Below are 25,348 nucleotides of genomic sequence, written 5' to 3'. Positions count from 1 at the left end.
GAAAACACGATTGTGTATTGTTCTTTGACTTGCCAATCATACATCTGGGAGAAGACAAAGAAAGGGAATCAGAAACACTCCAGCCAAGTTTATCATCCAACAGAGCTTTGATAGTTCAGCCACCTAAATGTCGGGATTCTAAAGCTCGTTTATTAAAGAATTTATGCCAATCGCCAAGCATGAGTATTATAGCACTAAGCCCATGATGATCTTTCTAAATAATTGACTGATCATATACGCTTTCCATAAGGATACCAATATACTGACCTCTTTCACCTGTGCCGTCTTGGCAGTGACTTGTGAGGCGTTAGAAAACCATCAACTATAAACAAACCCGCCCCACTTTTGCTTACCGGCGCCGCATTCGCTCACTCTCACGCTCGCTCTCGTCATCATCAAACCAACACAAGACAACGCTTCAGAGGTCACGTCGCATGATATGACGCCTCATAAAAGCAGCGAAAGACTTTGTTTGGCTTCCCACACTAAGAGAGTCGCGGGGAAATGATCAGGTCCAGGTCATGGCACTATACCACCAACCATGGCCGCCGTGCGCCATACCTGCGGCTCGCCTTGATCTTACATGTCCTGTCGAAGAAGAAAAGACACCAAATTACAGTCCAGAGAGATTTTATCCTATTAGGTTGGGACAGCTGCTGAATGGTAGATATCAGGTGGCGACCAAGCTTGGGTATGGCGCTAACTCGACCGTTTGGCTTGCTCGAGATCTCAACCGGTATGACTCTCATAATGATGCCAAACGCAAGAGAAGAACTTGTATAGCTACTGACGTCTATAAGGTGGAGGTGGTCTACAGAAAAGTACGTTGCTATCAAAGTCAACGCGACCAAGACTTTACACCGACGAGCTTCTGCAGGAAATGAAATCGATATCCTCCAGCATATCAATCGAACAAACCCCAAGCACCACGGATGGAACTTTATTCGAAAGCTTACTGACAATTTCTCCCTCGAGAGCCCACATGGCAGCCACCCTTGCCTCGTATTGGAACCTCTGCGTGAGCCGCTTTTGCTATATTGCTCCAGATACATTGGGGGCGTCATCCCTCCAGACATCTTGAAGATTCTGCTTCAGATGATACTCCTTGGACTCGACTACCTTCACAATGAGTGCCACGTTATTCATGCAGGTAGGTGGCTGAGCAGACACCCAGGTATATGATGCTTATAAAGCTTATTGTAGATCTCAAGCCCGATAATATCATGATACGGATCGAAGACTCCAAGATGTTTGAAAAGGATGCAATCGAAGAATACAACAACCCGTTGCCAGAGAAGCAACTAGACGACCGCACCATTTACTTATCGCGGAACAACTACGGACCTCTTGCCAGACCAACGGGAACCATACAGCTGGTTGACTTTGACCTCGCTGTTCATTCCAAGTCCGGGGAGTTGCACTATGGTGCGATTCAAGGAGAAATATACCGAGCGCCAGAAGTCATAATCGACTCTGGATACAGCTACTCTGCGGATATCTGGAGCCTTGGAGTAATGGTAATGATCTACCTTACATGCCACATGGGAGAACCAGTTACTGATCATGCGACTCTTAGCTTTGGGACTTGCTTGAAAAACAAAGTCTCTTCAACCCTGTGACTCTAGGGGACGGGAAGGAATACGACGACTTGACCCATTTGGGGCAGATCACCGCCCTGCTAGGCCCTGCCCCCCAAGACCTTCTGACTAAAGGGAGAAGATCGACCTTGTACTACCAGGAGGACGGTATGTACTTGTACCTGATGGCTTGCCAGGGCAATGGCTACTGACGCATGACCAGGAGAGCTGAAAGACCCGAGCCGTAAACCCAGCAATTTCAACCTTGAGAGCACGCTTACATATATAGCTGGTGAGGAAAAACAGCGATTTGTTCAGTTTGTCAAGAGAATGATAGCCTGGCGCCCCGAAGAACGAAGCACAGCCAAAGAGCTTCTAGACGACCCATGGCTCTACAAAGACTTCCCTCGAGATTAGACAACACAATCGAAGCAATAAAATCACAGAGACACTCAATTTGTACATCATTCCGTTCGTTTATCATTGGAAGAGTTGTCTACCGCTAACATATAGCTGCCCTCTGTCCTTTATGTACTTTACTCTCATCATCCTCATACCGCCTCCTACTCGACGGCACAACAGCTGATGGATGCACTCCCCCCATAGAGGCGGGTATCCCCATGTATGCTGGGATATCCTCGCTCAGCTCGGGAAAGTGCTGGAAGAAGTCCGTCGACATGGTCCAGGCGTTGATGTCGCGGATGCGCTGCTCGAAGAGTGGCGATATGTGGTATTTGCCCGTGTGCGCGTTGTGGTAGAATGTGTCCTGGAAACTGTCCGTCCAGAGGATCTTTAGGTTGGTTTGGAGAAGCTCCCAGAAGGAGTTGTTGCAGTATTGGTGTTGGGAGAAGATGAGGCGTTCGCGGAGACCGGGCCTGCAGGTGGGGTTAGTTTTTGTGGTGGTGGATTGAATTGAATCGAGTTGGACTTACCAGACGAAAAAGTCAATGCCGTATGAGTGCGGTAGTGCTTGCGATGGCCTGTTAATATGTTAGTTCTGGTTCATTTGCGTGGAGAATTGGCTTTGCCGTACCTATTCCAGTACCATCGCGGTAAAGTCGCGCGCCTCTCCATCGTAGGATCGCCGTGATACGTGATCAGAAGATGACATATCCTCATGGCAGCCAAACGTTCTGTATCCGCGCAATTCGTAAAACAGAGCTCATCAGCCCTGCGCAGCTTGCGCCATGTCGGCGTCATTTTCCCCGCCCGCTCAATGCTATCCCAGCCCTCAATTATGGCGCGCACCGGTATATCCTCCGCGTTGTACTCCTCGATCGCCATCTCCTCAGCAGAAAGCTTTGTCGGCTTGACGAGGGTTTCGTTTATCGCGCGCCAGATGTTAGGCTTGACGTCGTGGTAGCCTGACGCGCAGCTCGCCGGGCTGGAGCAGTGGCAGAGCACGGGGGCCTTGGGGATAATGACGTCGTCCTCTTCGGGTGTTGGGGGGAGGTTTGGGAGGAGAGGCTGGATGGGGATGAAACCGTTGCCGGCGGGTGGGAGGATCGAGTTGTCGAAGGCCATTGTGGTAGGGTAGTGCTCGGTTGTCACGGCGTAGTTCCAGCCGTTGTAGGTGAAGGGGTCGTGCGGGGGAGGGTGGTTGATGGGGAGTTCTAGTATTGTAGAGTTGCTTGTTTCTGATGCTGCTCTTTGAGTCATGACTGGAACTATTCGTTCGTTTGATGTTGATTGCGACTGTGATTGTGCTGGTCCAGCATAAGCTGGCGACTCGGATTTTGTCTCTGATCGTTGCTCGCTCGTGGTAGTGGCGTTTGTGGTATCGCCAATGTGCCGACGGATCGTCGAGCCCAAAGAATCGAGAACCTGTAATAAATTGTCCCTCTCCTTGGTGACCTTGCCTAATTGGTCCATCAAGGTAGCTATTTGCGCGTTAGAGTCGTCCTGTCGAAGGTTGTCGACCATGCTCTCCAATTGAGCGATGCGGCTCTTTGTTCGCTCGCGCGCCAGGCGTTGGGCCTTGCGATCGAGCTCCCGCTTTTTGAGCCGGCGGGCTTCGGCAGTCGAGGTCTGGGTTTCACTATACATGATGATCGCCTTCAGGGATGAGCAAGAGACGAGAGGATGGAAAAGAGGCGACCGGACCAACAGGCAGACTTATATCCGTTGGGAGGGGGAGCTAGTCTACGTAGCTTTTATATCCCAGAATAGGGAGGATGAGATGGAGAGAGAGGGGTTCGTGAAAGTGAATCTGGGGAAGCGGATCACGGGCTTTTGATCGATTCACGCTACCCTCCAAGTCATTTAGTTTAGGTGCCGATGAACGGTAGGTATGGTATGGTACGGTATGGTATGGTACGGTATGGTATAGCACCTTACCCAGCAGCCAGGGCAGCCAGACCAGGTCAAGCCAAGCCAAGCCAAGCCCAGGGAGCCTCCGTGTCTTCTGTTTGGGCTGTGCCTCCAGGACTCATGCGAATGCCAGGGAAAACAAGCTTCAGCGCTAGAGTGCCACAATGGAGCTGAAAGGGATAACACCGAGATTTGGTAGGTGATGTAATCAGCAATAAGCAGAGGCTAAACCCTCAGCGGCTAATTCTGATTTGCTCGGCACTGGGATTAGGGTGCTCATTCGTGGCGCTCTCCGTTCAGCTCTAGTCTGCGGCCACATGTCTCTCAAGTTTCCGGTTCCCAGGCAGTTCCTGTAGTCCAAGCCAAGGGCCCGCAGGATCTCCACGGGGCGCAACGTTTTGCTTGGATGACTGACTCGCAAACCAGTCCCGATTCACGTCTCAAAGTAACCTCATCCTGCGACGCGGCTCTGGGCAATCAAGATAAGATCCTAGCTGTAACTCAACACGCTTGGATCTTGGGTAGAGGTGTCAATCATGCATGCAAGATTAGCGATTCAGGTTTTTGGTTGCCTGGATACCACGAGAACGCGACGGTCATCGATCCTATTGACTGATACACGGCAGGGATCTCAGCTTTGCAGGAGTCTAGGGCCAAGCATCATTCCCATCCGTATTGGGACGATCAATTGCGTTTGACGTTAGATCAAAGAATGGGATGAGATGGGATGTCACAAGGCGTGGCGTGGAATGTCAGTTTGGCGTTTGTTGCGCGTTCACCACCAAACGGCCCCTCAAGCCGCCCACTAAGCGAGGTACATGATCACTGATGGATGGAATTCTAGACAATACCATACCCAAGTCATAATGGCATTCTCCTGATCTCATCAAACGTCAGTCGAGCGTCAATAACGTCGAACGGAAATGTCTCAAGTCTTCACAGACAATGTCTCGCAAATTAATTTAATTGCCAGTAAATTGATGGCTGAACCATACCTAAGACTACCCCAAATACCTGGTCGTCGTCTGCCACTGGTGGTGAACCCCCAATACCGCCAAAACAAGCCACTTACAGAACGCGCGTTTACGCCCCCCAACAGCCCTAAGATCGTTCCCTTACACGAACTAGCGTGTCGATGCCGTGGTCGGTCTAGGCCCTTAGAGTCGGAGCAAGAGCCGCAGCGGATCCCTCTGTAACTGGACCAGAGCCACTCAATTGAGTGCCCGCCCGTGGGTGGCTATTAACTACCCGGCGGCACATTTAGCTGACCCGTCGGGTGCCAACGGAACTTCCGTGAGGAACTTCCGACAAGGCCTCTATAAACTTTTTCACAACACACCACCAACGATGAAACAGGTATTAGATAGGGCTGATCATGGAATTATTCAGGAAATGAAGGTGAGGAATTAACATTTCACCCAGGGACCAAGGAGTAGGTATTTCCGTGACAGCTGAACTCCAAGACACTTTCCCGTGGGATCGACACTGCTAGTATTCTGAAAGCTGAACCTAACGCCAAGGACCCATGTCGGACGCAATAACTCGATTGGGAGCCGACTAGGTTCGCGAAGCCCGCCCCGACTTGCTACGGAACAAGGACCAACTCCCGTTGATTCAATAGATTTCTATCGAGATGTCACCAAATTCCACTTTCCCTTCTCCTAGGGAGATCGTCGCCCTCAACTTCTGTAGCTGTCCAGCGCCCCTTTTTTACTCTTGCTTCAGACCGACTTTGCCGGCTTTGCGTAGTCCGACGCCCCCAATGAGAGCACAGAGAACCATGAATGAGAACATGGTCCAGAAACTTGCCTTGTAGCCCTGGAGAAGAGCCTCAGCTGGCTTCGATCCTGCATGTTGCTTGCTGACAAGGGTAGATATAACCTGCATCACGGCTAAACCCATGGCATTTCCAAACTGGGACGCTGCGTTGAACACTGACCCGGCCACCGCCTGTTTATCTTCGGAGAACGTTTCAGTGACGACTATCAGACCCACTGTGAAGAGGACGTCTGCAGAGAACGGCATGAGCACCTGTGCGAAGAATGCAGCTGTCCAGTACGTCCACGCAGGGTCGATGAGTGCCATGAGTAGAGGCGAGATTGCTGTGAGGACAGATGTGATAACAACGAGCCATACAGCAGGGATCCTGTGGACAACGAGACCTGTTGTGAAGTTGAGGGTTACACCCACCACGACGCTAGGTAGGATACGAATAGCTGCATTGAGAGCTGACAGGTGCTGTACCTCTTGGAAGCTAAGGCCAAGATTAACAACGTGGGTTACATTACGAACTGTCATCCGGGTTTAAGACTTACAATAGACTCGCAAATAGCTCTAGGGAGTTTATGACAGCGTTGGATAAGGCTATGGTCACGCAGATCGTGGTGAAAGAGTGGTTCCGCCAGAACGAATTCGGTATCAAGGCCGGTAGACCCCTTTTTACCTGAAGATGCATCCAGCCGACAAAGAGCGGCAGTGCAACGAGACTCAAGCTTAAGAGAATAATGCTGCTTGCCTCTTTGATGCGGTACACATCTGTGCTGATGACACTATAAGATCGTCAGTTATGCCATGCCGTTGAATTAAGACACGGGTGAAGATGGCTTACGCTAGGAAGTATGACAGCAGTGCCATGAAAGCTGAAGCGAGGAGAGTGCCGAGCCAATCAATCTTTGTCGCAACGCTCTGAATCACATCCTGCAACGTTCCAAGCGGCTCGGACTTTGGCAAAGACCAGAACCCCACCGCGGACAATACAAGATTGATACCACCGTAGAGAAACCAACCTGATCTCCAGCCAAGAGTCTCGACGAGCACTCCGCCAAGGACAAGCCCAAACGAGAAGCCAAGCGGCTGGCTCAACCCCAGACACGCAAAAGCGAAATTCCTCCCCCGTCCCCGCGCCAGCGTCTTTGTCACAAGAGCCACAGAGCTCGAGAGATGCAGCGCAAGCGCAACGCCCTGTAGGGCCCTTAGCGCAACTAGCTGCTCGCCCGCGCGGACGAATCCGCAGGCCAGCATGAGCGCGCCGCTGAGGATGCACCCGAGCAGATCGACGGACCTGGCGCCTAGCACGTCTGCGAGGGCACCCGCGAGGAGCAGCGTCGAGGCTGTCGCGAGCCCTTGCACGGAAGAGGGCCAGAAGGCGAGGGATGGGGGTAAGGAGAGGTCGGCGGTCATTTGGGGGAGACCCACGACGATGAGGCCGTTTGTAGCGCTGGCTGCAAAGTTGACGCCAGACAGTTGGAATGTCACTGCTATTTTCTGTACACGAGATGCTGCTGGGGTGCTGTTGGTGACGGTGTTGAGTGGAGATTCCACGTAAGTTTGTGCCTCGGCAGTTGAGGGCAGCATATCCTCGAGCAGTGTTTCTGTCTGAGTGGCCATATTGTTTCTCTCGGCAGTTAAAAAATGTGATATATCTTTGTAATGTGATACTCTAAATTCCAGATACTTCAACTGTTGTAGTGTTTTATCTGTGAGACATAAGCACGATGTAAAACGTCAGTCAAGGGCGTGGAGAATTGGCGCCCTTTTGATGTGGGGAATGTCATGCAAGGGAGACTCGTAGGGTTATTTTGTACTCGAGGCGATGAAGTCCAGGGCCCCAGAGTCAGCGCTAACGTGGCTTGGGAATGACAGCTTAGTCTAACCCACTTTAAACGAGCCCGAGTATTTCGTACCATCAATATTCTTGTACGTAGTGGTTGCACTCTAGTCACAGATCGAGATAGTCTACTCCTAGCGACGAGATCTTTGCACCATCTATCTGGCTAGCAGGCAGCCTGTGACCCCTAGGTGGAGGAATGATAAACAAAGCTATACTGGAATTGTAGTACTAATTCATACTGCGAGAGATAAGACACTCTAGGATCTAGATCCACTTCACGGATAGAGATCCTTCCGGAGAGAGGCTCCGCCTAATAGCATCTTCATGAATCGATCGCGCTCAACTTGATTTGGCCGATGCCACCACTTATCCGCGTCGACCTCGGCGAACCCCTGATCTTCCCATTTCTTAAGCTGCTTGGGATCGATCTGGTGCCAGGGGACCCTGAGATCCTTGGAGACCTGATCTTTGATCTGATGCATGACCTGCGTACTGCCCTCTTCACCCTCCGGACCCTTCCCATCGGCAAAGAAGATGTTGTAGATTTTCTTTATCTCCTCTTCAACTCTCTTGATATGGCGCTCCATGCCATTAACCATAGACTTTTTGTTGTAAGCCACTGGCTTCATCCACTTTACAACTTTCTCATAGTCGAGTTAAAGCCCGCGCTATCGTAGGTCGAGATCCATCTGGACCCTTACGGTGACATCGATGTAGATCGTAGAATGAATACAACGGGTCCGTATGTTAGTTTCTATGCTTGGGGCTGTGGAACTTGGATAGAAACTCCTCACTTAGTTCGCGCTCCTCATACCGGGGATGCTTGACGCGACCCGGCGTTGCTCGCGGGTCCCGGATCTGAGAGTGGTCGAGGTCGAACTCGAGCTCTTTCTCTGTAAGCACTGGCTTTGGCCCATCTGGCGTAAAAGGGCGAGAATCAGACGTCTTGGCCTGTTTGGTCTCCGGCTCCGGTGCAGAGTCCGTCTTGCTCGACTGTCAATTGTGACCTCGCGGAGGTGGCGTTATCCTCGTGAGTCTCGGTTCCGCTCCTAGTTCTCATCGTAATCTGACAAAGATAGTCTTGGTATGAAAGGCTATTGAAAGATAGGTTAATAGTTGAGCTAGATGACTAGTTTAAATAAGTTTAAAGTAGGGAGTATTTAGTTGCGTTGAAGGCGCTGGGAATACAAAACGTCATCATCGCTTATGGGAAATGTCGCAGCCACGTGACAATTAGCCAACCCCGATGTTGCGACAGCAAATACATACGTTTTTCATCACAGCTCCACCATTTCAGGTCGGAATAAAATGAAAACACATTCATTTGAAAGCCAAAACAATTCTGAACACTTTCTACTATTTAAGATTCCAAAAAAAAACGAAAGCTCCCGGCCAGGATCGAACTGGCAATCTTCTGATTCACAACATGCAGCTTTTTGAAACTGCACTTAGAAGTCAGACGCCTTAGCCATTAGGCCACGGGAGCTGTTGTACATTTGTGGGCTTTAATTCAGAATAAGTCTTTGCACGTTGCTGCATTGTGAATGGTCCCATTTGGTGGATAATTTAACTGCCAGGTTTATTGTTGCCGACTATTAGTAGTACTTGCTTTTGGCCAGGTTGCGGAACATTTTTGGCATGGCTCTGAAGTCGTCGCGGTTGGAATGCAGATACAGGCATGTGTAAAGCCCGAGAATTGGCATGCATCGCGAGTTGGGAAGGGAATTCGAGACTTCTTCCACAAAGAGCGATATTTGGACTTTATGAGTGCTGTCTCGCGTGCATGGCATCTGCCAGGGGTGTTAGCTTTGTGTCTATCTCTCGGGCAAAGAATACTTCCAGGAGGACAAGCAAGTCGTCAATTCGGGGCATTTTGGGAGGCACCTTCGGCGGCGGCGACGGTGATGATGATGCCTAAAGGACAAGACAGAATCTGGGCAAATCTCCTGAATTGACAGGATGTCTTCACGAGGCTGCACCTTTTATATTCTATCGGCTGAGATATTGAAGAAGAGGTGGAGGTTAGGTGTTGGCTCAAGGCACCAGGGAGCAAGAACACTTCTGACCTAACCCTAGGGTGTTAAATAATCTAAATGCATCCTAAATCTGTACTAAACTAACCTAAGTTTACCTAAATTAACCTAAATGTTTTTTATCGCTTAGAATAGGGACGCAAAATTGAAAAAGTGTGACGGGGTTCCTTTAGGAATTCTACAGTGACGAAGGTGCAGGCCAGTGTGAGGAACGCAGTGCTCGCATTTGAACACCCCCTGCATTCTCACTATACAAAGAAGCCACTATGTCTCACACAAGCCAAGCCAGCCTGGTATATCAAACCTCCTTGTGATCAAGTACCTCGCCTGCCTGTACTGGACCATCGCCAGAGTGACGTTGCCTCAAATTCCCAGCTTCGTCATGCTCTGCATCCCATTTCTCAATCTCAACAAGAGGCACTCTGACCAAGCGATGCGTGTTGGCGCCATTTGTGTCAACTTCGAGAACTTCCGGACGAATTGCATAACCCCTCCATTTGGGAATGATGTAAATCCAGAATACGTAGTAGACACCACAAAGAATCATGCTGAAAAGGTTGTACTGTCAGTTGGTGTTCCGAACGATGGCCAGAAGGGAAGGAAACATACATTGCAATGCCCACTACGCAGTAAGTTGCATACCAGAAACTTACGTCGCCAGCGTAGGGGCCGCCCTTGGGAGGATACCATGGCATAACGATGATGAAGATCTGAATGAGAATAAAAAATATGGCTGCGACATCCCAAGCCTTGAACTCTGGTGGCCCTCTTCCGACGCGCTTGTTGTGACGCCGGACGATGTAGAGACCAATACTCATGGCCAAAAAGAAAAGGCCTTCGGGGTAAGTCTTCAGACTCACGACTGGTTTAACGTCAGCTAAATCGTACGAGAGAAGCTTTTGATTGAAGAGGCTCACCAAACTGAAATGCATCACCTGCAGGAGGTGCTACGATCATGATGAACGTCATAGCCCATTTCAGTAGATAGGGTCCGATGGGTGTTCCGAAGGGCTTTGTTGATACCCAGAAGGTAGTGAAGGGTAAGACTCCTTGGCTGCATATCGAGTCAGTAAGCGACGAGAAGTCATGGTAAAATGGCAACAGACCGTCCGATCTCACGAATCAATCGTGAAGCGCCAATCAGTGTAGCAAGAAGGTTACCGTACGCACTCAGCAGCACAAGAACATTCAAAGCTGTCACAGCACCACTAGTACCAAAGACACTGGTGAAGAAGACTGATGCAGCGATCTCATTCGACTCTGCAAACTCTTTCTTAGGAACTTAAGACTCGCATCAGTACATCAGGCCGTGAAGCTCATAGCATCTTGAAGCTTACCAGCAGAGAAGTATGCGACGTTGCATAGCATGTATAAAACAGCAACGAGAAGAACAGAGATGAATCCGTACTTCTTGATAGTAGGGATCGGTCGCTTGACTTCGTTGACTACATTGAAGGCGTTGGCGTAGCCGGTGTATGAGAAGACGATGTTGACCAAAGCTGTTGAAAGGTCATTTCCGTTGTTGGTTGTGCCCTCGAATGCGTTGCGGAAGTTGGCGTTTGGGTCTGGGATTCGAGAGACGTTGCCGCCGAGAACCACGAAGCCAGTGATTGAAATGCTGCAAAAGTTAGAGTGGGAAGGTTTACGAGGTGATGAACTGACAAGATCAGAGTGATGATCTTGAAGAAGCCCAAGACATTGACAGCCCAGAGGGAGTATTTGTTGTGAGCGATGACACCTGAACTGATATTAGTGAGCGCATGCATTAAAGTCAGGGACAGACTGACAGATCACAGCAAGCGTGTAAGCAGCGATGGCCACGCCCTTCATCTCCCAGTCACTGGGCGTCTTTCCAGCGATTCTCCAGAGATATCGAGACAGTACTGCACAACGAGTTAGTAACTGACAACCCGGGACTCTGCTGACAACGAACCAATCGCGTTGCTGCTGCTGAATGACAAAACAACTGATTGCACTGCATACGCAATCGGAAAGAAATGCTTCGGTCGGGGATAAGCTTGCTCGAGGTATACGACTTCGGCTCCAGATCGACTGGGGAAATAACTAGCGAACTCAAGATACACGCAGAATCCGGCAATGGCCATGATAAAGCCGATAAACCAGTAGATCAGAGCGAGACCTATAGATCCTGTGGAGTTGAGGATGCTGCCAGCTACACTAGAGTGAGTATGCTGTTTACCAGTGATAAAACAGGGCGATGGTGCATACGCGTCGAGAAGATGCCAGTACCAATCATCTGGTTGACATTCAAGAAGATGATAGTCAACCATCCAACATGATAGCCTAAAGGTGAGTTTGTCTCGACGGGCGCGCCGATGGCCTCCTGATACGAAGGCTTCGCGTCATTTCCGCCCTGCACACGCGTAAAAGCAAGGTTTCCATCGCGAAGAAGAGCGGGATCAGAGCTATCAGACGTATAGTTCTGATCGGCATTAATAACAGCTGGTCTAGCGTCTGGCTGGGGACGCCAGCGTGATAAAGAGAAGCCCATGGCTGGACAACAATGGAGGTAATTCTTAAGATGCGGATGCTCCAAAGCAGCTCCAGCAGGCCAGTGCAACCTCACATCTTTAAGCAATTCATCTTGTTAGTCGCTATCGGGATATTTCAAGATACGAGCATGTCGATCCCTTCGCCCCCGTTTCCATGTAGATTGGCTATCGATTGCGTGACGCTAATGACCTTCCAGACTGGTGAGAGCACGCCATAGGCCAAGGCGTTGACGCCAAATTCGGTGTTACGCTGACAGGGACCAAGAGCATCAAAGAAGGACCTTTTGACAAGCCAAGAGACTAAAGAAAGTGTTTGTAACGTTGATTTGGAGGTTTCAGTCGAATGATAATCGTAGGAATATGGTCTAAGTCTTTAACAGGAAGTTGCTAAGCCCGTAACCAAGATTCGTCCTGATCAGCGCCCGTAGCTTGCATTTTGCTTTTGGCTAAATCGATCACTGCAAGGTCTTTAAATTAAGCATAATGTGAGCCATTGGCCGACTGTACCCGGGGTCTCAATGATCCTGTTTCCAGTCGTGCCACGCTGGATCCTGACACTAGGCTCCATGATTGGTGAAAGGGAAGAGACGTGTTATAAGCCATTTTCCATTATCAAACATATGAATAAATGGTCTGATTGACGTTAAGACAAAAGGTTTGATAAATGAAATGTGACATATGGCAAAGTCAAGCTTTTCAGCTGTAACTTGCGGGTAGACGCCCAGGGCGGATAACCTGACGACTGTGTTCTGAGTGAGTAAAGTAGTCTTTTTTTTTTTTTAAAAAAAAAAAAAAAAAAAAAAAAAAAACTTGTATTTTAGCTACTCTTGTAAATCATAAACTAAAAGCGTTCCTGCAACATGGGTCCCATCGCCCCAAACCTATTTAATCATAGTTAAGAGACTGTGTAACATGAGCGGCAGTAACGAAACTACAACTGCAATTACAGCTGTTCAAATTGGCCCGTTCGGTGATACATCAGAAGCCGACAGTGATCCGGTAAATGTGCGCAGAATTCCAGCTTTTCGAGCCCGTCTTGATCCAGATGCACAGAACTTGATGTTTGGTGCTCAGATGTTTTGAAAGTTATCCGAGTATCTCGGTTCTTTCATACGACTCCACTATAAACAAGAATTCGTGTGAGTGCATGGTCTATATGCTCAAAGGTCGTCCCACCCAAGTAGACCAGAGTAGCATGAAAAACGATGGCAGTCACCATAATCTCTAAAGGCGAAATCGTACACTCGTTGTCGAAGTCGATCTGCAAAATCGAGAGACGACTTTTGATAGTCCCCATCATGCATTGGCTTTAAATATTGCCAATAATCTAGACACCCTTCCCCCTGCTCAAGGTTGACTTTGAGGAACTTTCTGTCATTGGCATAGAATGGTGTAGAGAGTTGCGGAGGGTAGAAAGCGCTTTTAAGGCTGTCCTTTTGAGAGAGGACTCCCTTTCGCCGTTTCAGGTTGTGATCGATCAGCCATATATCAAGATATACCGATTCTTCAGCAAGCTGGTACAGTTTATGAAAGGCGAGAAAAGGTTGACCAAGAAGGGGGAGCTGGTAAGAGAATTCGAGGTGAATGTTGATGAGAGGGGAAGAGCAGAATGGGAGGGAGCATGACATATATACACCCATCTACGTCTGAACTCAAAAGAACGTTTATACCGCGTGAGTCACAAGAAGTGTTCTGCGTTTTGTGCAAGTCGATGCAGTTGACTCTTGTTCATTCTGTGAGAAGTTTATTCTGATGACTTGAGGTTTAAATGTGGGTGAATGGACCCAGGTGTATTGGTAGCCTTCACTACTGCGTTTTTCTCCAGAATTACACGCAAGTGGTAGTGTGATATATCTTGGCAAACTCAATAGATTGTTTACTAGCTCTTCTATGCGCTAAATTTAGATGTTCAACCACTTATCCCGACGTCAAAAGCGATCCCACCCAAGAAGCCCCAAGACCGATCCTGAGGCATCAGTCCACTTTCATCGTTCTTTATAAAACTCCTGCAGTCGGTCTGCAAAGTGTAATGAGAATTTGCGATGATCTCCATCTGAGACTGGGTTAATATATTCCCAGTGAGCCAGGTGCTCTCCCCCTTTCTCAAGACCAGTGCTAGAGAACTTCCTGTCGGCCCCATAAAAAGAAACATTCTGGAGCTCCCAAAAATATCCATCACGCTTTTCATAGCAAGGGGGAGCGTCTACCTTTTGCCTCAGGTTATGGTCAATTAACCAAACGCGCGTTCCAAGGTTCACAGTCTCAAAATGCATCGGCTTCATCGCCCCCTTCGTCTTCTTCGTAAAGTCGATGCTCCACTCAGCTCTGTACTCGATATCGATATCATGGATGTTTTGTAAGCGACCCACTGTTTCATCATCCCATTTTTCGAATTCGAGGCTGTCGAGCTGCAGGATAACTAGGTCATCGTTGTAACGGATTGTGATATATGCGGGAGCACCGCCAGAGATGTAGTACCCCGTCCACGGAGGAGAGAGCCATGGGTCCTGCAGAAAGTGCTTCTGCATCATGAGTCTTGATTCGTGGCAAGCCGTCCACAGTCCGGCATCGGTCAGGTATGTTGATATATTAAAGTCGCTGCCATTGTAGATACCATCTAGATATCTGTTCTACAATGGAATAGCCACAAAATCATCGGGGTGTAAAAGTCTTTGGTATGCAGGGTGACGAGGAAACCGGATTGTGTCTTGGGGTCGAACTGGAACATGCGAGCCAGGAACATGCAGAAGTAAAATATGTACCGCTGGCAGATCTGGCCGAATGACATCTTTCCAGACTCGCAGCCTAAGCTCGGTCGGAAGAGCTGAGAATGGGTGGAATGTCGAGGGCATGTTGGGGATGTAGCCCAGGACGACAAATGCAAAGGTTCCGGCGATAGTTCAGTGAGGTATATGCCCAATTCTTGAACACGGCGACATTCCAGAGGTACTATGGGTGAGGTGCCATAAGGTGATGAAGGAAATCGAGCACCGGGTGATGTATTTACAACGTAAGTGATTCAGCCTTTGGACAGCCTGCGCCTGAATCATCAGGGTTCACCTGCGTCACGTGAAGTGGGGCATGGCAGTACCAAAGGAAGAGCGTTTTCTTTCGTATGTTCTCCTTGGCCTGGCCCGCCAGTGTATTGTGTAGGTAGACCTTCTTACAACAGATATGACTAAGCCTCAAAAGTTATCCCATCCTAGAAGTCCCATTGTAGGGTGGAACATAGCTTCAGGCCCGACCTTTTGCGCATGGACGAAGCTTCCATGTAACATTTCCGCGAAGTAGATTGAGGATTTGTGGTAGTCTCCATCCGGAACTGGTTCAATGTACTCCCAGTGGTCCAGAGAGCCTTATTCCAAGAGAATCCACAGCGATAAGCTTCCTGTCATCTGCATAGAAGCACTCACCCTCGTGGGGAAGAGCATTTGCTTTTCGCTTCAGATTGTAATCTACAAGCCATATGCATGGAGCAAACACATTGTGTTGTAGGCCCTGAATCTGATCGAATGCTGGACACTCTCCGTCACCTTGTAGCTCGTCGTAAAATTGTGGTCCCCAATCTGACTGGTATTCGATGCCAACATGCAGGGCCTTATGGCCAAGCGCATCATCAACGTTGTATAGGTGGTAGTATGGACTATCAGGTCACAGGATAAAAAGGTCAGACATTGGTCTCACTGTGAAATAGAATCGTGCACCTCCAGAGTGGTAGTAACACATCACTGGGTTGGGGATGTACACTTTGCCGTGCCTAGTATTCTTGATCGTTAGAAAGGCCTTCTTCATCATGGACCTTGATTCATGGCAGGCAGTCCATAACCCCGTATCGATCATATATGACGATGTCATCCTAGCGCCATCTTTATTGGCACCGTCGAGACTTTTGTGTGGCAATGGTACTGCAAGACTCAGTTCACAACGTTCGTGCCCGTAAAATGAAGCTTCGTTGGCTGAGAAGTGAATGACTTCCTCTGGCGAAGTCTCATGGTCCATATAAGTACTGTAAACGCGGAATATATGAACTCCTGAGCGCTTTGGGCGAATAGCTAGATTCCAGATCTCTTCCCTAAGCTCGGTTGGAAGAGCAGAGAAGAGAGAGAATTCTGTCGGCATGATTGGCAGTGCTCGGGTCTGGAGTATAAGAAGATAGGTTGGATAAGCGCCAGTCGGATAGGCAATCCTGCTTCGGGAATAGGGGAGGACTACCAGTGTGTGGCGAAAGGAGTGGAAACGGGGTCGTTGAGAAAGTCCAGACAGGAAGGGATACATATACATTGCCGAGGGATTAGACTTCTGGGAGCTCTACACCGTTTGACTCATCAGTAGCGATCTGCGTCATATGTAAGTACTTTATTGAAGTGTAAAAGGAATAGAGCTTTCGCCCTAGATGAGTAAATTGGGCAGAATCTGTTACAACAGAGTTTATATCTAGGCTCACAAGCCACTACCAGCATTATCTGGATACTAAGTTATGCGCGATCGTAATAAACCCTCAATCACAGGTCTCAACTGCAAATAACACAGCGAGCTCATAACTTAGACATTATGATATAGACACAAAGAGCCAAGTTTTCAACAATGCACAGGCTAAATGAGTGACCACTAAACAAATAACATTCTGATGCCTTGGAAATCTCTACTCGACATGGTAAATATCCATCTTTCCGGCTTTAAACTTGTCTTTTCGAAGTGTTTATCTGTCTTGATAGGTATGTGTGAGAAAATGATTAGAGATGATTGTATCCATTTAGATTTGGTCTTTTGTGAGCTAACGAGTTTCTTTGCCACTATATCTAAGCATACATATACTTATGATTTTTTAAGATCTTCCCATCCAAGAAGCCCAATTCGATCTCCGAGATGATGCCGATGATCGTTGATAAACCAGGGACATGCGTCATAGAATCTTCCTAATTCATTTGCGGAAATTGCAAAGTAAGTAGATGAATCCCGATAGTCCCCGCCTGCCACTGGGTGTATATACTCCCACTCTCTCAAATTACCCTCCCCCTTATCAAGAGAAACTTGTACAAGCTTCCTATCATTTGCGTAGAATTGCACTGTCTGGCTGTCATGAGACGAAGAGGCTCCTGGTTTCCGCTTCAGGTTTGTGTCTACCAACCACAAACGGCGCCGGGGAAAAGAACGAAAGAGAACAGCGACGTAAGATGTCATATCATGTACACCCGGGGAAAAGTCATACACCCAATTTGTATCCGCCCATGCTGAATCATAGTCTATGCCAATATCCCGGCAAAATTCCAGAGGGTAGACAGAAGGACTCGAAGTGCAGGCAAGCGTTTTGATACGGCTCCAGCTGGTGGGGAAGAAATTATCTGGTTGTAGAGTAATAAGGTCCGAGTCTGGCCAGATAGAGATGTAGAAGGGGTTGCTGCCCGAGCAATAGCTCACTAGTGCACGCCCTGACGGTCCCCACGGGTTGTTTGAATGTTCAGCGAAGTGCTTCCGGATAACACGCCGTGATTCTTTGCAAGTGGTCCATAGCCCGGAATCAATCATGTACGCCGACACATTCTTATTGGGGGATCCGTCGAGGCTCTTGTAGTACCTGGATTCGAGAGGGGCACCAAAATGCCAGGAGTTGTTGACTTCGTCTAATACTCGCGAGGCTCTCCGAGGTCCAATATCAGCTTCCGCGGCGGAATTGTGTACGCGAAAGATTTGGACTCCTCGGCGGTGCGGCCGAATGGCAAAAGCCCAGGTTTCGTCCCTGAGTTCCCGTGGAAGGAAAGGGAATAGGTGGAAGGCAGTAGCCATAATAGCATGTGAAGTTCAACGGCGATAAGTAGCACGAAAGGGTCCTGTATAGGAAGTAATGAGATAGATTCGGTGTCGAAGTGAAGAAAAAAGGAGGAAACATGAGAGGACTCCAAAGAAAAGTGCGATACAATGGTATGGAGGTTCATCTGATTAGCCTTTCGTGTAAAATTAAGCTTTTGTGGTTTTAAGATACTTCTATAATGTCAATAGTTCGAATTGGTGTATGGGGATAAATTTTGGAAGCGTGCAAAGCTTAGACACTTCCATCAGTGGGAGTGTGACTTGACAAGAAGTATAGAAGGCTTAGATGGTTCAAGAAACACAAACAAAGGTCCGGGATACGACAATAGAATGCATGTGAATGCTAAATACAGAATTTCCAAGTTCTGTGTGGTGAGTATAAGCTCTCAGCCACCGGCCTCAACTGCAAATAATACATCTAGCTCACAGAGGCCGGCCAGTCGGGGGCTACAGAGGGAGAGCCAGAGGATCATTTATTATAGTCTCATACCTATAACGCTGCCCACAAGTTTCTTGGTGGCAGTCGTTGAAGAATTGAAATCCTTATCTAAAAGCTTAAATTTCTTTGTCCTTGCCACCCATTTCTCGCTACTGGACCAACTCTCCATGCGGACCGATCGATCATGACAAAATGTCGCTATCTCGTCGAGATCCGCGCGCTGGTCGGTCTCTCGATAATCCTCGACAACGAATCGGATCAATATGTCCTGCAGTTCACAGCCTAAGTCAATGTTGGACTTGCGTTCCTCCGCGGCCTCGGCATTCGATGGGATTTCAGGAATAGCAGCTTCTGTAAGCTCTTGAACAGGTTCAGCAAAACCCTCCGAAAGCCCCTGGTCAGCCTTCTCTAGCGCGTTGTGAAAATTGCCAAAAGCATAGATCAACTCAACTCCGTGGTGCGCAATTCCTTGCATGGGGCCCGAGAAGGGATTGCCGAATTCGAAATGGTAATATTGGACTCCTACGTGCTTGGGGTCTTTCCCATGGAGGAGAGCTTGTTTCCTACGATGGGTCTTGAAGAACTCGCTTGCGCGATATACTTTATGCAACATGGTGGCATCAGATATGAACTCAGAGAATGCCTCAAACAGTTCTGCATCAGATGATGTCGGTAGAATACCGTATGCTTCAAGAACCTCTTCAGCTGCTGCCTGCGAGGGATAGCTAGACGCGACAAGAGAGTGAAATTTGGGATAATTCCAGTTAGCCATCCGGGCAAAATCTCTGAACGCTTGGTCCGTTGAGCTCAACCTGACTTGTTTTGATCGTTCAGACCGTCTTGCCCAAGGTGCACGGAAATACCACAGCTCAAGTACTGTCCCTGATGGTCAACTGATCAATGACCAACACGAAAAACGCCCAGTGAAGCTCTGAGATACTATTAACCAGGTCCTTCGCTGGTATCCATCCCAGCATGTTGAGTCGATCGATCGGCTTGTCGGCTTCGACTGACCACAATTGGTATAGGTCTGCCCAGCGCTCATCTGCTTTTTCCATCGATGTCAAGTCGAGGCCGCCCCACGTCCCCGACATTAAACCAGCCTTACGAAATAACGGTTTCTTTATACCTAATTCCGCCTCGAGAAGGTGAAGGTGGCATGAAATTCCACCGGCGGAGTGGCCCATGATTGTAATTTTTGTGTCATCTCCACCGAACGCAGCAATATTACGCTTTATCCAGATCAAAGCAAGCTTCTGATCGCAGAGGCCGAAATTCACGCCCTTGACAGAGGCCTTACTGCCCTGGACCGCAAGCATATCGGATGAAGCACCAAACCCGAAAATATTGAGACGATAGTTGATGGACACAGCGATAAAGGGTGTTCTCTTTGAGAGCACACGGAGGACAATACGGGAGGGGTCTGCGTATAATCTTTAGCAAACGTCTCATCTTCTGCTATGTGTCGCACAATCTTAGAGCTCATACCCCATACTGGATCCGTGGCTGCGCCGTCTGTGAAGCCTCCGCCGTGGATCCAGATAATTACAGGCAACTGGGTCGTCTCGGCATCAAGACTGTGGTTTGCAAGTGCTTCCTTGCTCGGGCGCATGATGAGAAGGTTCAGGCACTCAAACTCATCCTCGCGGTCGTCGGGGTATGGTAGGTACGATTGATATGCTTGTGAATTTCCTTTGTGCTCCGTAGGGCATCGTGGGCTACAGAATGATTAGCAATTATGATTTCTTATCGGTTGTGTAATCGCAGGAGGCATGAATGGCTGCGCAAGGTGTGGCCTTACCCGTTCTCTGTAGCATCAAATACATCCTGCGGTAAACGATCTCTCAGTTGCGAGTGCTCCCATCTTCCCGGTACACGGGCGTACGGTATATCACGAAACTCCTCGATGTCATCAGAAATGGGCGATAGTTTGCCGACAATCGTTTGGAAGTAGCTGGGTATAGAGCTTGTACGTAACCTCACGACCGGAGCGCGTTCTGGTCTGAATTGAGGAGACAGTGATAGCATCGATAGAATACAAATTGCCTCACGAGAAGAACACTATAAAGCACGACTCCAACTTTTTATACACAAAGGTATGTAGTAACTAGACTAATAGACTTATTCTAGTCGCACATGTGCCCAGTATAACTCGGTCTGACTGTCCGTTATGTTGTGGGGTTTGAGGATACTAGCCACCATTTACCTGAAAATGTGAACAACAGAGAAAGGGAGCGGGGATGTATGGGTTTCCGCAAATATTGGACGTGCCGCCAATTCTGATGAGCCACGGGTTGTTGCGAGATCCCGATGCCGTGGAAAATATGCTTTGTTTTGAGCAGCGCTCAGTGAGATAACTAGTATGTGAGCCATCTTTGACTCATATTTAGAGTTGATGTGGAGACCAGCCTCACGTATTTCCGGCTGCCCATGCGAAAAGGGCAATGATTGCACCGAGGATTGGTTGATCACGGATAATAAAATAGCCGTTTCATATAGCATCACATCCATAGAAGACTATTGCAGGTCGAATTCCTTGATTGAATGAACTGTTTCTGGGTATCACTGCCGGATACTCGGGCACCTATCCTGGGATGAAAGGAGGGCACTGAGGGCTAAGAAACTCTATGTCTGTGTAGCTTCGGGCGTAAGCCATCAATGTGACGAGAATTTAGCTAGGTCTGCAGTTGCATAAATTCCTAAGGCTCGCCAGCCTCATCACGACTCTTCATCTCTATCTACTCCTTCAGTTTTCGCTTCTTCTCAACCGTTCTAAGTTCAACCTTGCAACCTTCCCATTTCCAACCCTACCAGCCTTCCATCATTATTCTTACAGACACTATGCCGTACACAGTCCCGGAAGTCGCCAGACCTTTCACGCTTCGCATCTCCGATGAAGACTGTTCTCGACTCCGGGAACTTCTTCGGCTCTCCCGTGTAGGGCCCACGACCTGGGAGAATCAGCACCTAGATGGACGCTACGGGACCTCACACCAGTGGCTTACCTCAACCAAGGACTACTGGCAGAATGAATTTGACTGACGTGCCCAAGAAGCTCGCATCAACTCACTTCCAAACTATAAGATCAGTGTTCAAAATGACGCCGGTATGGGAGATATTGACCTTCACTTTGTTGGATTGTTCTCGCAAAAGGATGACGATATACCTATCGTGTTGCTTCATGGCTGGCCAGATAGTTTCCTTGAGTTCATACCAACCTTGGAACTTCTTCAGAAGAAGTATGAATCCGCTTCGTTGCCTTATCACGTTATTGTACCCTCGCTTCCTGGGTATACGCTTAGCTCGGGGCCAAGCGAAACCGAAGCCTGGAATAGCCAAGATGCAGCACGTATGATCAACAAAGCAGTCATGTCTCTTGGTTTCAGCCGGTATGCTGTACAGGGAGGTGACGTTGGGTCTCTGATTGCTTCGACGCTTGCCACGACATATGACTCTGTCGCGGCGATCCATCGTAAGTGCTATCATTGATGTATCCTCGCTACCTGTCTTGATTCTAATGGCGTATAGTCAATCTCCTACCAAGCCTGGACAGGATAACCTCCGATGATCCATCACTTTCTTCCAGTGATAAAGCGGCCATTGAGCGTGCAGAGCAGCGGTTCCTGACCCCAACTACAGGGGCTGCCTTGCTGCAAAGTACAAGGCCTGCCACAATTGGGGCCATGGTCTCGTCTAGCCCTCTCGCTCTCTTGGCATGGTAGGTTCTGCGTTTGCAACTCACAAAAGCAATATTTCTAAATGGTACGCAGGATTGGCGAGAAGTTCCTTGAATGGCCTGACCACCCAATCAGTCTTGACGAGCTCCTGACCAACGTTTCGCTCTATTGGTTCACTGAAACAATGCCTCGATGCATCTATAAGTATCGCGGAACCTTTATCAATGGACATCAATATTCGTTTCCACCCTTCAAGCAACCATTTGGCTTTTCCTGGTTTATGCGGGAACTTGCCCCTGGGCCGAAGAATATCGTTGAAAAGAAGGGAGATCTAGTCTTCTATCGACAGCACGAGCAGGTAAGAACCCATGCAGATCTTTCGACACATGCGAGCCAAATTAAGGTTTGATGCAGGGAGGGCACTTTGCAGCTCTTGAAAGACCTACTGAGTTTCTTCAGGATGTTGAAGATTTTCTTGCGGTCGCTTGGCCTCGGGATGGCTGAGCTTTGCATTAGCTTTAATATTCAACAGGTCTTCGGAATAGCACTTTCTATCTACTAAACGAGTTCAATTAACCGTTGCCCCTCGTTGTCCATCTCTTTGAGGTGAATGTTGGTTTTTTCCGTGCAGAAGTATCCCACTCTTGTATATTGAACCCACGTATCCTCCCCCTCGCTTGAATTGCCTGCCGTAGCTCGTGCTAGGATTCCATGAATTTGCGGCGTCCGAATCCGCAGACCAACCCTCTCGTTGATCAATTCGAGAACAGGCAGACATCTTATCTCGTCCTGCTGATGGTGCTCCAGTGCATCGTACACGTAGTCCATTGTCTTGGGATCAAACGTGAGAAGTTTACAAGACAGGTTAAGCTTAGCATTATGGGCCATGCCGTTGACCGTATGTGTAGCTTGAATCTTGTGGTTCGATATCAGGGACTCGATATGCTCCCATGATTCGGAAACGCTGCTATCTTCGACCATTATGCTGACCACAGCGCTAGGCTCTGGAGTTGGGCTAGCCTTCTTTAGACGATGTGAGATCTTGCCATCAACCGATGCCCAAGACCATGTGGGAACAGACCGGCCAGATGGTCGCCTCTTGGCTCCAGAGTCTACCACCCAGAGGAGATTAAAGGGTAATGTCTCGTCCCAGAGGCCAGCGGCGTACTTGAAACCCGTGCTCTGTTGGATAAAGTAGGCAACGCCGGCAATGGCCATTATTTTGTCGCCATCATTCGTCAGGTTGCGAACCGAGTAGCTCGTCACCATCTCATACCACCGCAGATGGAATTCTGCCTTCTCCTGCATATTCTGTCCCCTGAACGACCAAAGAAAGCTGAAAGCCCCCCGAATACTCAGTCTAGCGGCATTGGCCCTTATAGACGATACTTGTGCATCATAGCGCCGTTTCTTGCTGGTCCATGCTCGATGCTTGGGGTTTGCGGACCAACTTTTCTTAACCGTGTTCTTGGCTGGGCGTGTGATAGGTCTTGTAGAAGACCCGGCATGTCTCACGATTGTCGTATTGCAGAGCTGTCTGGGTGGTTCAGGGCCTGGATGGGAGACTGTTGGTGCGTTCAAAGTACCATCCTGGCTAAACTGGGTATTAAGGGGATATTCTTCTTCCCTATGACACTCAGAGGTAGTCAATGTGTTGCACTCAAACATCATCAGTCCTGAACAGAAGTGCACAATCCTGCTAGCGAGGAACCTTTCTTGAAAAGTCCAACCTCTCGTAGCCAGGAAAGAACGATCTACCTTATCGTGGAAGAGCTGGACCAAATCGGGATATGGAGTCAACGTGCGAACGACGAGTGAAGAATTCCAGTTGCTACATAGGACGCAGTCGTAAGGAAAGAGATCTTTGGGTTTGTAGCAGCCGCCCTGTGAGTTCTTAGATGCTGTCGCTGATATCACCACCTTTGCCCTGGCGTAAACGAGGCCCATATCTCCAGACTCCTCTTCCCATTCCTTGGTGCGTTGTTTGATGCAGAGCGAGTCGATCCATAAATATTTGATCCCCAATTTGTAAGTTATGTCAACGGCGTCTCTGAAGTTTGAATCCAGGGTCTCTGTTAAAATCGTCTTCATCGTTTCTTCGTTGTCGTTCCTGAGCTCAGACTTGACCGTCGTACCCCAGGAGTGACTCAGGGCAGCATACTCAACGACATCGTTGTCTGATCGGATTTGGTCACTCAAAACGAGCTGCATGGCCCCCTTGTCCCTCGCTCCGATATCAATAAGTCGTTTAGGAAGATATCGCTGGCTGTCTGATCGAATGAAGTGGTTACGGCAATTATGGTGCTCTCGTTCGCATTTCTCAACCATTTCTTGGGCCCAAAAAAAGCTGGTCTCAGAGCCTGTCATGTTGGACTTCTCGCAACTATGTTTATCAGATACTGTGACACTGAGTCAATCGTGAACGCGCTGCACAGCACCCGCCAGACGTACCATATCTATCGTCTTCAATCGTCAGCCACGGGAATGGACTAAACCCTTTCTCGTATAGGCGGACATGAAGTAATTGTTCTTGGCCAAAATTTCGAGTTGCCGAGATTTGGACTGAAAGGTTCCTCGCTTCGTCGCCTTGTTCACAGTCAAGAGAATTGCGTGAGCTAGAAACTACGGAAAGTAGCGGCGTAGTGCTATCTAGTTCCCGGGTGATAGTCCTTTCCGAGTATGCTCCAGGTGCTGGGATCATCTGAGCACCAAATGATGAATGCCAGAGGAGGTTACATAGATGGCAGTCTTCGGCGGACTGCTGTAGCTGATCTTTGGTGTAAAAGCCGTACTCTTCCCTTGATCCTGTCAATCTCCAACGGGTGCCTCGTAGGATGGAGGACTGGTCAACTATATTGCTGCATCTGTCGCACAATCTACAACTCTTACCCCAGGGCATTTCCGAACGCGACGCGTACAGTGGCGACCTTTGGGCCCAGAACAATGAGAGGCACCAAAGACCCAACGCGGTGCATAGGCCAGGGAGCTCTAGTATTAGCCGGTACAGCACCGCGATGGCAAAGAATGGCGATAAAAGAACGAGAAACCCGAAAGCAAAGAGTTGTGGACAGGCCAAGAGGCTGACGATTGAAAAGATTACCCAGGCGATGTTCACAAAAGTACCAGGCGGCTGGTTATTGACCCATGAATTGAAGAAGTACGCGGACGGTGTCCAAACCAAGCCAATAGCAACTATTTTGCCCCAGTAGGAGCTACTCGTCGTATCGTAGTCGAAGGAAGCCATCGTGTCGTCCACTTCTTCCAAAGGAAGACAGAAGCTGATGGCTTGTACAAAGGTTCAGCTCGTCGGGTTCAGCTCTACAGATTCAGAAAGCGGGGTTAGGCTGATATGATTGGATTGGTGTTCCCAAGAGGCTCGCA

At 48.7% G+C, this 25,348-nt stretch overlaps 12 protein-coding genes and 1 non-coding gene across 15 annotated transcripts; 3 read left to right on the top strand and 10 right to left on the bottom strand.

The window, feature by feature from the left end:
* The first annotated feature begins 399 nt into the window (after positions 1 to 399).
* FOXG_10022 (CMGC/SRPK protein kinase) lies at positions 400 to 2,620 on the top strand. Its single transcript, XM_018389264.1, has 5 exons — positions 400 to 736; positions 801 to 1,150; positions 1,204 to 1,517; positions 1,577 to 1,745; positions 1,801 to 2,620. Exons 1-5 carry the CDS (start codon positions 522 to 524, stop codon positions 1,992 to 1,994), a joined length of 1,242 nt encoding a protein of 413 aa, XP_018247496.1. The 5' UTR covers positions 400 to 521; the 3' UTR covers positions 1,995 to 2,620.
* Positions 1,809 to 3,919, bottom strand: FOXG_10021 (uncharacterized protein). Of its 2 annotated transcripts, XM_018389263.1 has the most exons (4): positions 3,681 to 3,919; positions 2,611 to 3,632; positions 2,510 to 2,557; positions 1,984 to 2,452 (listed from the first exon to the last, which is right to left on the bottom strand). In XM_018389263.1, the coding sequence occupies exons 2-4, from the start codon at positions 3,621 to 3,623 to the stop codon at positions 2,080 to 2,082; spliced, it is 1,434 nt and encodes a 477-aa protein (XP_018247495.1). In that variant the 5' UTR covers positions 3,624 to 3,632; positions 3,681 to 3,919; the 3' UTR covers positions 1,984 to 2,079. The 2 variants fall into 2 exon arrangements, with proteins under 2 accessions (XP_018247494.1, XP_018247495.1); XM_018389262.1 differs by having other exon boundaries at positions 1,809 to 2,452; positions 2,611 to 3,919.
* FOXG_20207 (uncharacterized protein) lies at positions 3,855 to 4,086 on the top strand (the record flags this gene model as incomplete). The annotated part of the gene is made up of 2 exons (XM_018400469.1): positions 3,855 to 3,861; positions 3,926 to 4,086. 2 exons carry the CDS (start codon positions 3,855 to 3,857, stop codon positions 4,084 to 4,086), a joined length of 168 nt encoding a protein of 55 aa, XP_018247493.1.
* Positions 4,087 to 5,251: 1,165 nt separating this feature from the next.
* Positions 5,252 to 7,417, bottom strand: FOXG_10020 (uncharacterized protein). Its single transcript, XM_018389261.1, has 3 exons — positions 6,496 to 7,417; positions 6,203 to 6,436; positions 5,252 to 6,141 (listed from the first exon to the last, which is right to left on the bottom strand). The coding sequence occupies exons 1-3, from the start codon at positions 7,272 to 7,274 to the stop codon at positions 5,598 to 5,600; spliced, it is 1,557 nt and encodes a 518-aa protein (XP_018247492.1). The 5' UTR covers positions 7,275 to 7,417; the 3' UTR covers positions 5,252 to 5,597.
* Positions 7,418 to 7,657: 240 nt separating this feature from the next.
* On the bottom strand, positions 7,658 to 8,667 carry FOXG_10019 (uncharacterized protein). Of its 2 annotated transcripts, none has more exons than XM_018389259.1 (2): positions 8,199 to 8,667; positions 7,658 to 8,137 (listed from the first exon to the last, which is right to left on the bottom strand). In XM_018389259.1, exon 2 carries the CDS (start codon positions 8,124 to 8,126, stop codon positions 7,773 to 7,775), a length of 354 nt encoding a protein of 117 aa, XP_018247490.1. In that variant the 5' UTR covers positions 8,127 to 8,137; positions 8,199 to 8,667; the 3' UTR covers positions 7,658 to 7,772. The 2 variants fall into 2 exon arrangements, with proteins under 2 accessions (XP_018247490.1, XP_018247491.1); XM_018389260.1 differs by having other exon boundaries at positions 7,658 to 8,129; positions 8,199 to 8,654.
* A 213-nt stretch (positions 8,668 to 8,880) lies between these two features.
* Positions 8,881 to 8,983, bottom strand: FOXG_20206. Its single transcript has one exon. It is a non-coding gene; the product is annotated as a tRNA-Arg (tRNA).
* A 496-nt stretch (positions 8,984 to 9,479) lies between these two features.
* Positions 9,480 to 12,140, bottom strand: FOXG_10018 (uncharacterized protein). Its single transcript, XM_018389258.1, has 9 exons — positions 11,760 to 12,140; positions 11,464 to 11,703; positions 11,318 to 11,413; positions 11,193 to 11,268; positions 10,868 to 11,148; positions 10,637 to 10,811; positions 10,448 to 10,584; positions 10,140 to 10,392; positions 9,480 to 10,078 (listed from the first exon to the last, which is right to left on the bottom strand). Exons 1-9 carry the CDS (start codon positions 12,040 to 12,042, stop codon positions 9,829 to 9,831), a joined length of 1,791 nt encoding a protein of 596 aa, XP_018247489.1. The 5' UTR covers positions 12,043 to 12,140; the 3' UTR covers positions 9,480 to 9,828.
* Positions 12,141 to 12,512: 372 nt separating this feature from the next.
* Positions 12,513 to 12,611, bottom strand: FOXG_20205 (uncharacterized protein; the record flags this gene model as incomplete). The annotated part of the gene is made up of 1 exon (XM_018400468.1): positions 12,513 to 12,611. The coding sequence occupies one exon, from the start codon at positions 12,609 to 12,611 to the stop codon at positions 12,513 to 12,515; it is 99 nt and encodes a 32-aa protein (XP_018247488.1).
* Positions 12,612 to 13,828: 1,217 nt separating this feature from the next.
* Positions 13,829 to 15,051, bottom strand: FOXG_20204 (uncharacterized protein). The gene has a single exon (XM_018400467.1). The coding sequence runs from the start codon at positions 14,572 to 14,574 to the stop codon at positions 14,029 to 14,031; it is 546 nt and encodes a 181-aa protein (XP_018247487.1). The 5' UTR covers positions 14,575 to 15,051; the 3' UTR covers positions 13,829 to 14,028.
* A 177-nt stretch (positions 15,052 to 15,228) lies between these two features.
* FOXG_20203 (uncharacterized protein) lies at positions 15,229 to 16,162 on the bottom strand (the record flags this gene model as incomplete). Its single annotated transcript, XM_018400466.1, has 3 exons — positions 15,229 to 15,398; positions 15,457 to 15,686; positions 15,789 to 16,162. The coding sequence occupies 3 exons, from the start codon at positions 16,160 to 16,162 to the stop codon at positions 15,229 to 15,231; spliced, it is 774 nt and encodes a 257-aa protein (XP_018247486.1).
* A 1,502-nt stretch (positions 16,163 to 17,664) lies between these two features.
* Positions 17,665 to 20,318, bottom strand: FOXG_10017 (uncharacterized protein; the record flags this gene model as incomplete). The annotated part of the gene is made up of 5 exons (XM_018389257.1): positions 17,665 to 17,780; positions 18,342 to 19,015; positions 19,305 to 19,713; positions 19,779 to 20,008; positions 20,092 to 20,318. The coding sequence occupies 5 exons, from the start codon at positions 20,316 to 20,318 to the stop codon at positions 17,665 to 17,667; spliced, it is 1,656 nt and encodes a 551-aa protein (XP_018247485.1).
* A 731-nt stretch (positions 20,319 to 21,049) lies between these two features.
* On the top strand, positions 21,050 to 22,471 carry FOXG_10016 (uncharacterized protein; the record flags this gene model as incomplete). Its single annotated transcript, XM_018389256.1, has 4 exons — positions 21,050 to 21,762; positions 21,819 to 22,008; positions 22,061 to 22,325; positions 22,382 to 22,471. The coding sequence occupies exons 1-4, from the start codon at positions 21,399 to 21,401 to the stop codon at positions 22,469 to 22,471; spliced, it is 909 nt and encodes a 302-aa protein (XP_018247484.1). The 5' UTR covers positions 21,050 to 21,398.
* On the bottom strand, positions 22,381 to 25,211 carry FOXG_10015 (uncharacterized protein; the record flags this gene model as incomplete). The annotated part of the gene is made up of 2 exons (XM_018389255.1): positions 22,381 to 24,366; positions 24,419 to 25,211. 2 exons carry the CDS (start codon positions 25,209 to 25,211, stop codon positions 22,526 to 22,528), a joined length of 2,634 nt encoding a protein of 877 aa, XP_018247483.1. The 3' UTR covers positions 22,381 to 22,525.
* Positions 25,212 to 25,348: the final 137 nt, after the last annotated feature.

Source organism: Fusarium oxysporum, chromosome 11 (assembly GCF_000149955.1).
Source record: "Fusarium oxysporum f. sp. lycopersici 4287 chromosome 11, whole genome shotgun sequence".
NCBI lineage: Eukaryota > Fungi > Ascomycota > Sordariomycetes > Hypocreales > Nectriaceae > Fusarium > Fusarium oxysporum.
Note: the sequence above shows the minus strand (reverse complement) of the source record. Positions and strands in the feature narration are given on the sequence as shown.

Excerpts from the sequence above, each read along its gene's own strand:
- FOXG_10022 (XM_018389264.1), top strand. The coding sequence starts at position 522 with ATGGCACTATACCACCAACCATGGCCGCCGTGCGCCATACCTGCGGCT. Across the intron at positions 737-800 it reads CTTGCTCGAGATCTCAACCG|GTGGAGGTGGTCTACAGAAA; the intron begins GTATGACTCTCA and ends GACGTCTATAAG. Across the intron at positions 1,151-1,203 it reads GTGCCACGTTATTCATGCAG|ATCTCAAGCCCGATAATATC; the intron begins GTAGGTGGCTGA and ends AGCTTATTGTAG.
- FOXG_10021 (XM_018389262.1), bottom strand. The coding sequence starts at position 3,623 with ATGTATAGTGAAACCCAGACCTCGACTGCCGAAGCCCGCCGGCTCAAA. Across the intron at positions 2,558-2,610 it reads CCGCGATGGTACTGGAATAG|GCCATCGCAAGCACTACCGC; the intron begins GTACGGCAAAGC and ends ACATATTAACAG. Across the intron at positions 2,453-2,509 it reads GGCATTGACTTTTTCGTCTG|GCCCGGTCTCCGCGAACGCC; the intron begins GTAAGTCCAACT and ends CCCCACCTGCAG.
- FOXG_10020 (XM_018389261.1), bottom strand. The coding sequence starts at position 7,274 with ATGGCCACTCAGACAGAAACACTGCTCGAGGATATGCTGCCCTCAACT. Across the intron at positions 6,437-6,495 it reads CTGCTGTCATACTTCCTAGC|TGTCATCAGCACAGATGTGT; the intron begins GTAAGCCATCTT and ends ACGATCTTATAG. Across the intron at positions 6,142-6,202 it reads GAGCTATTTGCGAGTCTATT|CTTCCAAGAGGTACAGCACC; the intron begins GTAAGTCTTAAA and ends TCTTGGCCTTAG.
- FOXG_10019 (XM_018389259.1), bottom strand. The coding sequence starts at position 8,126 with ATGAAGCCAGTGGCTTACAACAAAAAGTCTATGGTTAATGGCATGGAG.
- FOXG_10018 (XM_018389258.1), bottom strand. The coding sequence starts at position 12,042 with ATGGGCTTCTCTTTATCACGCTGGCGTCCCCAGCCAGACGCTAGACCA. Across the intron at positions 11,269-11,317 it reads TTACACGCTTGCTGTGATCT|GTGTCATCGCTCACAACAAA; the intron begins GTCAGTCTGTCC and ends ATATCAGTTCAG. Across the intron at positions 10,079-10,139 it reads TGCGTAGTGGGCATTGCAAT|CATGATTCTTTGTGGTGTCT; the intron begins GTATGTTTCCTT and ends CAACCTTTTCAG.
- FOXG_20204 (XM_018400467.1), bottom strand. The coding sequence starts at position 14,574 with ATGATGCAGAAGCACTTTCTGCAGGACCCATGGCTCTCTCCTCCGTGG.